The sequence below is a fragment of the Rousettus aegyptiacus genome, unplaced genomic scaffold, assembly GCF_014176215.1.
Source record: "Rousettus aegyptiacus isolate mRouAeg1 unplaced genomic scaffold, mRouAeg1.p scaffold_m13_p_4, whole genome shotgun sequence".
NCBI classification, from domain to species: domain Eukaryota; kingdom Metazoa; phylum Chordata; class Mammalia; order Chiroptera; family Pteropodidae; genus Rousettus; species Rousettus aegyptiacus.
In genome coordinates this window covers 123,559,089-123,575,279 of record NW_023416307.1, presented here as the reverse complement: position 1 = coordinate 123,575,279, position 16,191 = coordinate 123,559,089, and the positions used below count along the sequence as shown (strand labels likewise).

General features: G+C 33.5%; 1 protein-coding gene across 2 annotated transcripts in view; it reads right to left on the bottom strand.

Moving 5' to 3' along the window:
• Positions 1-16,191, bottom strand: part of TFDP2 (transcription factor Dp-2) — a 144,819-nt gene that overhangs the window by 98,301 nt on the left and 30,327 nt on the right. For both annotated transcript variants that reach the window (XM_016141869.2, XM_016141870.2), the window contains exons 2-3: positions 13,835-13,936; positions 6,613-6,679 (exon numbers count right to left, since the gene is read on the bottom strand). In XM_016141869.2, coding sequence (XP_015997355.1) covers positions 6,613-6,679; positions 13,835-13,849 — 82 coding nt within the window. In that variant the 5' untranslated portion in view covers positions 13,850-13,936. The remainder of the gene's footprint in view (positions 1-6,612; positions 6,680-13,834; positions 13,937-16,191) is intronic.

The following is a 16,191-nucleotide window of genomic DNA, read 5'->3' as shown; positions in this document are numbered from 1 at the left end:
GACCACTTTTGTTTATCAAATCACCAGTTGATGGACATTTGGATTGTTTCTACTTTTTGGTTAGAAACATTGATGTACAACCTTTTGTGTACACATATGTTTTTAATTCTCTTGGGTACAGTCTTAGGAGCGAAATTGCTGGGTTATATGGTAACTTTATGTTTAGTTGTTTGAGGAATGGCCGGAATGCTTACCAAAGCAGCTGCATCATTTTACATCTCCACTAGTAATATACATAGGTTCTGATTTCTCCATATCCTCTCCAATACTTGTTATTATCTGTCTTTTTTATCCTAGCAAGCCTAATGGGTGGAGTGGTATCTCACTGTGGTTTTAATTTGCTTTTCTCCAATTACAATGATGCTGAGCATCTTTTCATGTGCATACTGATCATCTGCATATCTTCTTTAGAGAATGTCTATTTAAATCCTCTGCCTTGTTTTAAATTGAGCATTTATCATTTTTTTCTTATTGAGTTGCAAGAGTTCTCTGTATATTCTAGATGCTAGTCTCTTATCAGATATATAACTTGCAACTATTTTCTCCCATTCCATGATTTTTCTTTTCACTTTCTTGACACTGAATATTTGTGTCTTCCCCAAATTTGTATGTTGAAGCCATTACCTCCAATGCAATGGCATTTGGAGAGAGGGTCTTTGGCAGTAATTAGAGTTAGATGAAGTCATAAGGATGGGGACCTCATGATGTGACTCATGCTCTTATAAGGGACACCAGAGAGCTTGTGCTCTCTCTCTTTTATGTGAAGACATAGTGAGAAAGCATTAGTCTGTAAGCAAGGAAGAGAGCTCTCACTAGGAATCAAATGAGCTGGCTCCTTAATCTTAGACTCCCAGCCTCCAGAACTATAAGAAATAAATTTCTGTTGTTTAAGCCACCCACTCTATGGCATTTTGTTATGGCAGGCTGAACTAACACAGTATCCTTTGGAGCACAAAAGTTATTAATTTTAATGAAACCAATTTATTTTTTTCTCTTGTTGCTGTACTTTTGGCATCTCATCTAGAAAACCACTAAAGGTTTATGCCTATGTTTTCTCTTAAGAGTTTTACAGTTTTAGTTCTCCATTTTGGTCTTCGATTCAGTTTGAGTTAATTTTTGTATATACTGTTTTGCATGTGACTATCCAGTTGTCTCAGAATCAGTTTTTGAAAAGGCTATTCTTTCAATGAATTGTCTTGGCATCTTTGTCAAAAAATCAATTGAACATAAATGTGAGGATTTATTTCTGAACTTCCAATACTATCCCGTTAATCTATGTATTTAATCCTTACGGCAGTAACACACGATCTTTATACCTATAGCTTTATAGTAAGTTTTGAAATCAGAAAATATGTCTTCCAACTTTTTTCACCTTTTTCAAGATCACTTTGGCTATTGTGGGACTCTTACATTTCCATATGACTTTTAGAATCAATTTGTCAGTTTCTGTGAAAGAAGCACTGAGATTTTGGTAGGAACTGCACTGAATCTATAGATGAGATGGAGGGAATATTGACATCTTAACAATATTAAAAACCTGCCAATCCAATAACAAAGAATGTCTTAAGTCTTCTTAATTTTTTTCAATGTTTTATAGTTTTCAGTGTAAACATCTTATACTTCAGTTAAATTTATTCCTAAGTATTTTATTCTCTGATTTTTTACAAAAAAAAAGTTGTTTTTTTTAAAAAAATATTTTTAGCTTTATTAAGACATAATTGACATGTAATGGAATTGTTTTCTTATTGTAATTTTCAAATGGTTCATGACTAGGTATAGAAATATAATTGACTTTTGTATATTGATCTTGTATCCTATAACTTTGCTAATAATATCATTTATTAGTTCTAGTAGTTTTGCTGTGGATTCCTGAGGATTTTTCTATAAAAGATCATGTCATCTGCAAATAAGAGAGATTTTTACCCCTTCCTCTCCAATCTGATGCCACTAGTTTGTTTTTCTTGCCTAACTGTCATGATTTGTTGTTGCTGCTGCTGCTGCTATTGTTTTTAATATGGGACAAAGCATTTTTTAAAAAACAATAGGAAGGAAGTAGTATAAGGGCAGTAATCAGTGGAGTAAGGTCTCTAAGGAAACAGAAAGGAACAGGCTTCAGAATACAGATGAAAGGATTAACTTTAGCAAGAGCAGCTGTACATCTTAATTAGAACAGCCCACAAGCAAGGGCACATTGAGAAGGATAATGTCGATCGGGCAATGGAGCACTGAATTCAGTTGAGTTAAATATCTTAAATCCAAGAGGCTGAATCTTTTCAATAGCATTCTGCAACTGTAAGAAGGATGGCTGGACTGCTTCAGGGTTAGAGTTTTGCTAACAAGTAATACAGAAGACAAAGGAATGGAGTGTTGAACAGTATGGTATGTATACAGAAATGATACTGCAGTAAGAGATGAGATCTGAGAAGTAAGCAGGAACCACATTCTCTCATTGACTCCACAAATATTTATTGAGTGCTCACTATGTGCTGAGCATTTTTCTAGATGCTAGAGATAAAAAGGGAATAGAACCAAGTGCCTCCCCTCATTGAGCTTACATTCTGATGGGGAAGAGAGTTACAAACACCGGATAGTAATATGTGCTCATTATAATATTCACAGAAAAATAAGGAAGGTACTAAGAAAAAAAGATTATTAGTTTCAAAGGACAAAACTAAAAAAATATATTTTCTTCCATTATTTTTTCTTCGCAGTTTTGTTTTTATATTATTATAATCATATTACATTTGTTCCTATTATTTTTAAGTTTGAGAAAACTTTTGCGACAATTTAAAAAATTGTACAGAAAGCTACATGCTAAGTCATAATTTTAGAATGTTAAGGAAAATATGGTTAAGCTAATAATACCTCTTCAGTAATTCACATTACAGTGAATTTAAATTTTACTAACCATTTCCTCATCCACATATGTAGGTAAAATATCTTCCAATTAACCTAAGATCAAAGGTAGAGAAACCACTCTCATACTATTTATAAGTTTCTATACCTTGTATTTTCACTTTACTGATAAACGGTACCACGATAAACATATTTTTAAATTATTTCTAATTCTGCTTCTGGTATAACCATTTAGCTCTTAATGAACCATCACTCCAGCAGATAAAAACTAAATTCTGGATAAAACATAAAAAACAACTATCTCAAAGCAAGAGATAGCCAGGTGAGTTTTCCATTTTCTATGGCTTTTAGCTAGAAGGGAGGTACCAGTCTGTGCTATGTAGGGTTCTAAAACTCCCATAGAGTCTATGGCCATGCCACCCTGAACAAGCCCTATCCTGCCTAATCTTGGAAGCTGAGCATGGTCGGGCCTGGTAAGTACTTGGATGAGAGACCACTTAGGAAGACCAGGTGCTGTAGGCATAAAAAATTAAAAAATAAGGGACTATAAACTGGCAAGATCCTTATAATCTGTAAGGTCAACCAATGGTTGCCTCACCTAAAAAAAATAATAAATAGTAAAACTCCTATAGAAAAAAATATAACCTTACTGGCTTAATAAACTATATAACAGAGTTTAGGATAAACATAATTGCTGAAAAGGAGAGAAATTACAAGAAGAGACCCAGACAGGGGAAACCCCAAATTTGGGGTATAAACTCTGTCTCAATCTTTGACTGACTCCTGAAGCACACATCATGGGAGTCGCCACTCCACCAAAGTGAAGACAGAGTTTGCAGTCAGCATCCAACAAAGTTCCCACTAAAACAAAAAGAACACTCTTGGGAGAATATAAACAAATCCAGAGTCTTTACAACATATTCACAATATCCAGGATATATCTGAAATCATTTGACATATGAAGAAATAAGGGAGCAGACTCATTCTCTAGGGAAAAGGCAATCAATGAATTTAACCCGAAGATGACTCGGATGTTAGAACCAACAGAGGATTTTAAAGCGGCTATTATAACTAAACCTTCTATTTCATGACTTGGTATCCCCTCCCTTCACCACTCTATTATCTCTACCCCTACTCACTACCATAGTTCTCCATATCTACCAAGCCCATGGTTCCTAGCCCCCTCTCCTGGCCTGAAGATTACATCTTATTAAAGCAGAAATTCCCAACTATGTATCTTGTATAGGCTATGCGTTACTAAGATACTGACATCCTCAGCCTTTGGGGCAGCCAGGAGGGGCCTGGGGCAGCTGGAGCTCCTGGCCAGCTTATCCTTGACTTTAAGCAGCCTCCTTTGTTTAACCTTAATGCTACCTATAAATGTTATCACTTTCCATTTATGCCATAATGTGAAAAAAAAAATTGAGAAGCATATAAAGGACTTCGGTAGACATTTCTTCAAAGAAGATATGCAAATGACCAATATGCACATGAGAAGATGCTCAATATCACTAATCATTAGGGAAATGTAAATCAAAACTATACTAAGATACTACCTCAAACCCATTAACATGATATTAAAAAATAAAAAAAAAAACAGAAAATAACAAGAGTTAGTGAGGATGTGGAAAAGTTGTAACACTTGTGCACAGTTGGTGGGAACATAAAATGGTACAGGTGCTGTGGAAATCAAAATGACAATTCCTCAAAAAAATAAAAATATAATTATCATATGACCTAGCAATTCCACTTCTAGGTATAAACCCAAAAGAAAAACAAGTAGGGTCATGAGGAGATATTTGTACTCCTGTGTTCATAGCAGCATTATTCACAATAGCTAAAACATAAAAGCCCATGTGTCCATCAACTAATGAATAGATAAGCAAAACGTGGTATAAGGCCCGCTTATCTGAGGCGAATATGTTCCAAGACCTCAGTGGATGCGAAACTGTGGATAGTACCAAACTCTATACCTCTATACATACTATGTTTTTTCCTATACATACACCTTAGAGGAAGTACTTTATGGCTTCTCTTTGGCATATCGGGATTGCCAGCATCACTACTACTGTGCGTTGGGGCCACTATTAAGTGAAATAGGGTTACTTGAACATGAGCACTGCAATACTGATAGTCGATGATAACAACAGTTGATTTGATAATCAAGACAGCTACTAAGTGACTAAAGGACAAGGACACACAGAACGAAAGGATGATTCACTTCCTGGGCAGGACAGCATGGATTCCATCATGTTACTTACAAATTGTTTATTTCTGGAACTTTCCATTTACTATTTTTGGACTATGGTTGACCATGGATAACTGAAACTGCACTGCGGATAAGGTGAAACTATTATATAGATGTACAATGGAATAGCCTTAAAAAGGAAAGAAATTTTGACATAATGCTACAACATGGATAAACTTGAGGTCATTGTGCTAATGAAATAAGTAAATCATTAAAATACAAATAAAATAAGTAAATACAAATAAAATAAGTAAATACAAATAAAATAAGTAAATCATGAAAATACAGTGTGATTCCACTTACTTGAGATACCTCAGGTAGTCAAAATCATAAAAATAGCAAGTAGAATGGTGGCTTCCAGGGGTTGGTGAGGGGGAAAGGGGAGTTAATTATTTAATGAGCATAGAGTTTTAGTTCTGCAAGATGAAAAGAGTTATGGAGATAAATGGCGGTGACGGTTGCACAATATAAATGTACTTAATCCCACGAAACTGTACACATAAAAATGGTTAAAGTGGTAAATTTTATGTTATGTGTATTTTACCATAATAAAAAAATTGAAAAAAAAATTGAGAAGCATCAAGGCTTTGAGTATCTTTTATTGCTTCAAAATATGTATTTAAACTTTCAGAATAACTCTACTGAACATTATTATCATTAAGCTAGACATTTTTATACTGAAATACAGATTTCTCTATATAGCTCACCTTAGACTTAAACCCTCTGATGAAGGTGGTGTTTCACTCATAGCTGTTTGTATTATAATGGCATACATTTTGCTGTTACTTTTTATAATGGAAAATTTCAAACATATACAAAGGAAGAGAGAACGGAATAATGAAACTCCGTAATAGCTGCCACCCCACTTAAACAATTAACCAATTCATAGACAATTTTGTTTTATCTATAATTGCACCCACTTTACTCTTCGTCCTCCAGTGGATTATTTTAAGCCCATCTCAGACATCATATCAATGATTTCTAGAAGTACTTACCATAAATGTTTCAGTAGTTACCTTTATATACTAAAAGATACTATTGAAAGATACTTATTGAAAGATACTACCAGTGTCCTACATAAGCTCCTATACTGGATTATATCAGATTTTTGATATAAACATTCTCCCAGTAAGCCATATATTAGACACAGGAATTACAACACATTCATTCATTCCATTGTAGTCCCTTGAAAGTTAGACCCCTAGGAAGTAGGGCTCTCAAACAGAAAAATCAAGAAAATGGTGTAGTTAGTTAATTTCAATTGTAATAGGATCATTGATCAGTATGGTCTTAGAGACCTCTTAGAAAAGAGATGGAGAAAAGTCACCCACACCCACTCTCTCTCTCTCCACCTCTCAGCGGTAACTGACTTTCATATGATACGAGTTACTTTGTATAAAATAACATGGTAATAGAATATATAAAATAAATCATGCAGCATCATGTTTTATAAAACAAATGCAATAAAACTAGCTCAATACAGAATATTTTAATTCAACTGTCCTTACCTTTTGTTGGACTGAGATTCTGATCTATAAATCCTCTTAGTTCTGCATTTGTAGAACTCAAACCAACCTGAATAAAACAGTTTTAAAAATTAAAAAGATCTTATTATATTATCATTTAATAAACTATTTTACACTTTCCACCAGACTAATTACACTGACTATAGTAGTAGGATTAAAAAGAAAATGTTGCCATATTACTTGAAATGGGAAAAATATTAATTGTTCGGATTAAGGCAAAAATTAATAAAATGTTACTTATGAGTAAAACTTAGGTCCACAGATTTTACTTAATTTTTTTTTGAAAACAAGTAATGTAGCAGCCATGAAGTTGCCAATATTATACCAAAATTTCATCATGATTGCTGCCCTTAACTTTTACTGTTCAAAACCACTACCTATAATGCTTTTCAACATTATGACATGTATGGATCAAATAAAGACCATTAATACCACAATGCAGAGGTGAAGTCCACTGGCTCAAGTCCAACTGCTCAGGTTCAAACTATAGCCTACTATGTGTGTGGCCATATTCAAGTCACACAAGCTCTCTGTACCTCAGTCACCTCATCTATAAGTTGGAGGGTGCCAAAAGTACTTACCAATTCACGCAGTTAGAAAGATTAAGATAATTTATGCAAAGCATATAGCACAGTGGTTGGCACAGAGACTCAATCCATGTTAACATTCATTATTATTAGTATGATACTTGAGGAACTACCTATAGCAGTATGTTTATAAATCCACCTTCAGACAATTTACTTCATTTAATGTGTTGTCCACTGGACTACTTCGAGTCAGAGCTGAATATGGTAGTATCATCAGTTTTAAAAATTTATTATAGAGTTGGGAGGGCAAAAAAACCTGTTTTTGAAAACTTGACACAAAGCAAGCATCCAATAAATGGTTCTATGATTACTATCATAATATTGTTTTAATCCTTATAGATTTGTAATCTTGAAACATAATTGCTAGTTTGGTACCTCAAATATTCTGTCAAAGTACTACCATACTGAAAGGATTTTAAAGCACACAAAGCTTTATAACTTTATACCTGTGTACTTGTCTTATGTTTTCAAACTACCCACTGCTTTAACATTATATATTTCACATAAGAATTCATTTCATACTTGACAATTTCATAATATGAGCTAATTATTTCATTATTTTTTAATTCAAATGCTCTACTAATAGCTATTCCTTTTTGTCAAAAGAGATATGTTACCAGAAATATTTCTACATATTGTTCACATCATAAAAAAGTAATTCTGATGCAAACCTATCTATAGTATCTACTATTAAAATTTCATAACAGCAGCTGAGATGAAGACATCTAAAACATAGCTTCTTAATTCTATGGAGATAATGCTGCATCTAGCTTCTTACAAGTATTTTGCTAGAAGTAAAGTAAACCCTTCCCAACAAAATTTGTAACAAATTACCAATGCATAGATCTGAGTTGCTGGCAAATATTAATCTTAAGTATTCAATTTGTAAAAACCACGAGTTACTGTGGCATCACTGACATGCCTCCACTTTTTAAACTCTTTTGCTATAAAAAGAAGAGAAAGACGAAACTTCTGTTAGTGTTCTACTGTAAAAAGCAAGTAAAGAAGGCAAAGACAGACTTTACTATATTCATGCTTAATATAATGTGACCCTTCAGTACATTTATTACAATATCTTCAAAAGCATCAGTTCATATATTTTTGTTATTATACAAAGATAACGGCAAAAACCTCAACTAAAACCACATAGTCATAGTCGAGAGTTCACAGTTACTGGGTTACTGTTATGTTTATAAACACCTGTTCTTAATGTCCAACTTCTGCAGAGGGAAGCAGCAAACGAATTCGGAAACTTTTTAAGCAGCTGTACACCTGCACCCTAATAACCAACAGATTATAGTCTAAAAAGATAAAAGTCAATTGTGAATCAATATGGTTTGCTAATTCTGGTCTCATAGATGGAGGGAAAGTATTGGTATTTAGAGCTTATATAAATGCTACAAAAATTTATATAATTAAACCTTCCAAAATGTGTTTATTTCTGTTTTCATGAACACTTTACAGTCTAAAGACTCAAAAGAAAAGTAGATTGTTGGAGAATAGAAAAAGCTGGCACAAAAACACTTTAAAAATACTACTTTTTCTTTCCTTATTGTATCTATTTAAAAAGAATCTTTCTATAATGTTTCATGAAGCAAGAGAAAAAAAAGAACTCATTTTATGTAAAACTTTTCATCTAAGAAGGTCCTGAGAAAAGTTTTCTATCTGGATATCCAAACACTGTGTTTAATAGTATAAGCAGTCACTAAATGTCTGTTGAATAAAAAAATTTTCAAGCTTAATTTTTAAGAATCAGACCAGATTCCCCAACAACTGCATTACAATTTCACTGATATTTAACATTTCAGATTGACAAACAAAATTCAGAGTGAGATGATCTGTTCTCAAAGTTCAGCTCTACCATTTACAAGCAAGGAGATCTTTGAATAGTCACTGTAAAATGAGGATGACAATACATATGCGTATGACAAACTCAGAAAGCTCCTTAGATCAAATGATAATGTGAACATATTGGTTAATGGCAAAGTAACAGTCAAGGAGGCATAGTTATTCAAATGGCAGTAGCTTTTAACACTTCAGCACTGACATAGATACTTCATAAACGAGAAATGCAAATGGACCAATAAACATACAGAATACCAGTTTGACCTAATTAGTGATCAGAGAAATGAAATAAGTCACATACTATTTTTGCTGATTAGATTAGCAAAGATTAAAGAAAATACATGGAAATGGCATGCTGAATATATAAATTGGTACAATCTTTCTGAAATACAATTTAGTAATATGGATCAAAAACTCCCCAAAAGCACACTCCTTATGAACTAGTAATTTCATAAGACATTGCCTCATGGAAATAATCTAATGAGTAAGCAAAAATAAACAAAAAAAAAAAATTAAAAAGAAAAAACTGGAAATAACATATTGGCCAATATCAGGAAACTGATGTAATGTCCATACACGAAACAGCTATATTATTGCAGATATCAAGACAAGACGACATTCATAGCAATTAAGCTAAACAGGTTACAAAACAGTATGACCTCATCTCTATTAAAAAATATATAACACACATATATTTGATGTGTATATATACACATTTGTGTACATACCAGATGTCTTCTGAGGCAAAACTTGCTAATAATCTCTAGGCTAGTTTCTTTTCTTTATCTGTATTTTCTATTTTTCTTGTAACGAGTACTAAGGCATATGTACTTTTTAAAAGATTCTTTGATAAAACAAAAAAAATGCACTTCAAATTACCTTTCAAATTCTTTATTGTATACTGAGTAAGCTTACGTTAGACACACCTGCATTTTTGGTCTAGAAGAATATCACAGGATACTAGATACTATTTAATAACAATTTTATCCCAAACACAATAAATATATTGTCAACTCTGTAGGACTTCCTTTTGTACAATGATCCTTCCCACAATCCATGTAGTTCTGGTAGGACTGTTAATCTTAGAGCCTCAATTGTACCATGGCAGCAGAAATGGACATTGACCCAGACCTGACCATTTATGGTACCCCACTTCCTTCTCCACAGTGGCTTGCCTAAGCATATGGGCCAAGCAGGGTCAAACAAAGCTTCTCCATGGAATCTGCAATATAAATGCTAAAAAAGAAGACTTTCTTCTCTTTTTCTGAGATAAACATTCTAAGGCCACCATATATACGGCTATGAAGTGGAAAAAGAGAAACAGCCTTGACACCATCATTTGATCCCCTGAATGCAGATGTGTTTGAAGCCAGAGAGTACTCCAGACTTTTTGGAGTACTCGTGCCACTTTTTGCCTTAAACTATTCTGAATTGGCTTTCTATCATTTGCAACCATAAGAGACCTAGTGTGGCATTAATAAAGCAAAAGTAACTCTTCAAAAAAACCTGTTCTCAAAATAAAAATGCAAAATGGGAAACAAAAAATAAAGATGTAAATAATTGAATATGTTTACTCATGCCTTCATAAGACCTAGGCAATCTCTTCAATATTTAAGAGTCACTTCTCAGTGACATGTGATACAACTGATCACTCCCACTTTTCCTGAAACACTTCCCTCACTTGGATTCTCCAGGCTAACACTGCCTCCTTCTTCTCTGGCCATTCCTTGAGTTTCCTTTGTGCTTCTCTGTAGATGCGGGAGAATCCCTGTGCTCAGACCTCAGTCCTCATGCTTTGTGCATTCTGTATTCATGAATGACTATATAATCTCATGTAGTCTCACTGCTTCAAAATAATTTAATATAAAACGACTCCAAAATTTCTATATCCAGCCCCAAGCTTTCGCCTGAGCTCCAAAGTCATTTATTAAACAAATTGCTTAGCCAGTGTCTCTACCTGGATGTTTTTAATAGAGTCAAAACAATTTTTGAGTTTGCCACAAAATCCTGCACTTCTCCAAGAGTCCCTCTTCTCATTAGACAGCATAGCCATTTACCCAGTTATACAACCCAAATACTGAAAAGTAGTCTTTAACTTCCTCCCTGCCCCTGTATCCTAATTACTCAGTAAATCCTGATGGCTGTCCCTTTAAATACACCCTAGGTCTGGCCACTTTCCCCATCTCCAATATCATGATGCCAGCTCAAATCACCACACTCTGTTGTCTAAACTATTGGAATAAGTAGCAAATGAGTCTGCTTCTATTATGCCGCTCTCCCATCTATTCGTGTAGTAGCCAGAACAATCTTTTTAAAATGTTAAGTCAGGTCATGCAACTATCCTCAAAACCTCTAATAGCTCCTCTCTGACATTTAAAATACACAGCCCTCACCCCAGTCTTCAAGGCTCCATATGAGCCGCCTCCTGCTTTCTTTCAGACTTCATCTCCTACTACACTCCATTGCTTACTCTGAACCATTTGTAAACTGGTCATCTTGCTGTTCCTTGAACAACCACACTTTCCCCTGCCTCTACATGGAATGCTCTTTCCCCAGATACACACATGGCTGGCTCCTTCTTCTTGGACTGAGACTTAAGAACACTGCTCTACATGTCATTTCCTTAAAGAGGACTCTCTGAGCACCTCGTTGAAAGAACACTCCTTTACCTCTATCACTCTCTCTCCTATTAAGCTGTTTTAATTTTTTTAATAATATTTATCATTACCTGACATTATATACCTATTTATTGTTTTCTCTCACTACACTTTAAGCCCTAAGAAGGCAGGAGCCTAGAACAGAGTCAGGCACATACATTTTTTGGACAAAGGTGTGAAAATGAGGAAGAATGGATTGCTTATAACATTATAAAATAGTATAATCCTTTTAGTAGGTATCTTGACAAAACATATTAAAAGTCACAAAAACATTCTTATCGACTGCAGAATGGCTAGTAAACTTGACTGGATATTTTCAGATAACTTGTTTTGATTCTTGCCCACATGCTTCAGCCAAGTCTGAGGCTTGATTTCTGCATGTCCCTAACTCCACAGTATTAGAAGAAGGTCAGCTCATCACTTATTGCTCTCTCCCTCGGTTGCTATGGCAGAAGGAGAAACATGTTGTTTGTTGTTTGATTTCTCCAAATATACAGACAAAACAATGGGAGTATAATTACCACTGAACTTCATAACATAAAGTTCAAATACTTTGTTACTTTCAGGAAACAAGTTTGAATATAGCAAACTGTACATATGGCTCGGAAGATTATATTTGATTCAAAGTACATTTTAAGCCAAAATATACTTGCTATTTAAATGTTAACCATATTGTTGATCAGGATAACTTTTACATCCCCTTTTTTTTTTCTAAAGGAGAAAAAACTCTAGGTACTATCCAGCAAGATAATTCTCAATACACAGACTAAAATTTTGCCTTTTTCTTTTCTCCAAACAGTATTTTAACAAATATATTCAATTTATCCTAACGAAATTAATTAAATATTAATGAAGCATAAGCTATATCTGCTTATACTAATGCATGTTAAAAGCAAGGTTAATAATAGGAAAACAGAAATAAGTAATAACCTTTTTTTTTTAATGCTATTTTTTGGATATATAATAGGTTGTAATTAGAACTATTTTTCTAGCTCACAATATACTAATTCCTTCTCTTGGTCACAACTAACCAAACCACTAGTGAATATCAAACTCTAGCAGTGCCAGAGGTTTTCCCCAAGGAGTCTGAAACTGGAGCAGACACCGATAGACAGAATCTGTCAGGCTGCCTCCCCCACTTCCTTCACATTTCTCTCTCTGAACAGGCTGCTTCTGTAGGATGGAGATGCTGACAGGAGAACTGAGGAAGATGGTTTGCAGAGAGATAGAGTAATGAAGCAGATGCACAGAGACAAGCAGAAATGAAAATTGGAAACCAAGAACTGCCTCAAACCCTGATAGATTTCAAGTTCCCAGGCTCAGATCTTCTTGAGGGCCCACTAAATTCCTACTCCTGAATTCCTTGAGACATTCCTGTATTTTTATAATAAATTCCCTTTTTATTTAAAGTATTCTGAGCTGGTTTCTGTAAACTGTAATCAAAGATTCCAACATAATAATCTTGGAACAATAAAGCAATGATAGTAAGTTACTTCCCTGTATTTTTTTGTATTTATTTTCTAGCATAATCCTTCACCATAACTAGAAACAAATCCATTGATACAGGGTGACAATAAGAATGTACTTGAAAGGAAGTAGATTCAGAAAAGATAGTCTCAAGCAAAAGAAAAAACTGAATAACTTCTCTCCAAACACGTAAGATCTAATGTCCCCTCCGGAATCATGTAGTAGAGGATGGCAGCTTCTTCTGGACAATGTCTAAGTATATACACTTCCCTGAGTAAATCCAAAATTAAAAAATGGAGCCAAAGAAAACATTGATTTTCTCAATAAGGCCGAGGAGCTCTCCAGCAAGTACTGAAACAAATTTATTACAATACTCAAAAAGGGAGCAGGATGGGAAACGTTCTGGAGACAGCAATTTTGCAGCTGTTGAGGAGTAACTTGGCAGCAATTTAAAAGAATGCTACCGTGCCCATTTGAGTACTATATTCAACAGCAATCAAGTTTACTATCTCGTTCTTTGCATAAACAAAAACAATTATAAATTAATGCCAATAAACTGAATTCGATTAATCAGAATGGTAAAAAAATATCTTTAGGAAAAAGTAAAACTCACTTTAAAAATACATTTAAAAATTTACAAATACTTACATTTTTTGCCGTCATGTCAAATTGTATTTGATTTAAAATTCTGGAAAGCCATTAAAAAAAATTTTAAAAACTTTGTCTTCGATAATTCTTTGAAAGAACATCCTGTTGAAGAAGGAAAAAAGAAGGAATAGTAATGTAATAATAATAATAATAGGCAACATTTATGTCATAAATTTATTATGTGACATATATTGTTCTTTAAGTGAATTCCCGAAAATAATTCAAATATCTCCCCACAAAATACATATCGATTCAAATTTTACAGTGAAGAAACCTGCACACATCGTTTTAGCCAAAGTGATCAAAGCCACCAAATGACCACCAACAATGGCACGAACCAAAATCTGCATCTCCTCAGTTGCATTGAATGCGATGATATCACTTCTGAGGTATTTCTACCCAAAATGCATAATCTAAACCTAATTATGAGGCAATATCAAAGAAATTTAAATTGAGGGATATTCTGTAAAATAATAGTTTGAATTATTCAAAAATGTTAATGTCATGAAAGACAAAAGCAACCTGAGAAATAATTCCTGATTAAAAAAGACTAAAGTCACATGAAAGTTAAATTCAGTCTATGATTCTAGACTGGCCTCTGGACCAGAAAAAATAACTGCTATGAAGACAATTGTTTTCTTATTGGGGCAATTGGAGAAATCAAAGTACAGTCCACAGACTGGATAACAATATTGTTTCAGTGTTATATTTCCTGCTTTTGATCACAGAATTGTGTGTATGTGTGTTTTCTTAAGGTAAGCATCCCTGTTCTTAGAAAAAATAAACCAAAATATTTAGGAGTGAGAGGGGCATATGAGTAGCAACTTACTTTCAAATGATGAAAAAAATATGTAATCTGTATATATAGAGAAAGTGAGAATAATAAAGTATATGTGCCAAATGTTGACAATTGGTGAATCTGGGTAAAGGGTATTCAGGAATTCTTTGACCTATTTTTACAGCTTTTTTCTTATTTTAAATGATTTCAAAATTAAAACTTTAATAAGACATTCACGCAGAAGGATAAAATAAACCTTAATTTTGGAAAGACAATAAAAAAGGGGCTTGAAAAAAATAGAAGCTTTAAATCTGCCTTATATGCTAGAATTAGAATCGAGTAAACCTCTGTGGAAAAAAGAAATGTTTTTACTTTTCAATAAAACATCATTTATATTTTTTTCATTGATAAAGAAAACATAAATTTAAAAATCCAAGTAAGATTAGAACTATAACTCTGATTTTTGCTTTCCAACTGTACCTGCAGATTTGCTCACAATGTCTACCATATGACTTCATATGAAAATTACGTTCCTACAGTGGGACTGTTTTACATTATCAATTACTTGTTATTTCCTCTTCGGTATTACAAATATTAAATAAATTAAAAAGTATGAGTTCCTAATATCTCATGTACCAAACTATCCGACATATTAAAACTAAGAATTTAAGTACTTACTACATTTTGAAGATTGATATTTTTAACCAAGCTTTATCTAATAGATCATACTTACAAAATTTGTCCACATTCAAAATCATCAAAAAATAGTAACAAATTTCAAAGAAGCAATATTATATAGTTTATGGTCCCTGATCACAATGCAATTAAGTTAGGAATCAGTCATTTAAAAAAAGTTAAGTCATGTATTTAGAAAATGAAAATATATTATTGCTCAAACAATCCATAAATTAAAGAGAGAAGTTTGAAATATTTAGAATGACAAAGAAAATAATAACAAAACTTGTAAAGTGTAGCTGAAATAGTACTCAGATAGAAATTTACATTTCTTTTCATTTATTAAGCAACCAACTTAAAGGCTTAAAAAGATCATTGAAAAACTCAAAGGAAGAAGAAAAGTAAAAGAACTAATGAAACAGAAAAAATCAAAATAACAACTGGTTCTAAGTGTCTTGCTTGAAGTATGCTAATAAATAAGGCAGCATTGTTAGCAGAGTGGAAAACGCATGAATTTTTTTTTTTAGGCTCAGTCTCAGCTCTCACACTTACTAGCTGTATGACCTTGACCAAGTAACTTAACCTCTTTGAGCTTCAGTGTCCTCATCTGAAAAACAGGTACACTGAGATATTCAGGGTTATGTTAGGAGTAAATTAGAAACAATGGACGTGAAAATCATCAAATCTACCAAGTCAATGTGCTAAATGCTCTCTGGTTTAAACATAAACACTGGATATTCCTAACCACACACACACAAAAAATCAATTTTAAATAGTTCAAAGATCATCTTATAACCTACTGAAACGTAGTCGTAACAGAAAACAATATGGTCTTTTCCATCCAAAGTACCTGTTAAAATTTAGAATACCCAGTATCACTTTCCTCTTCTTTTTTAGGAGAAGT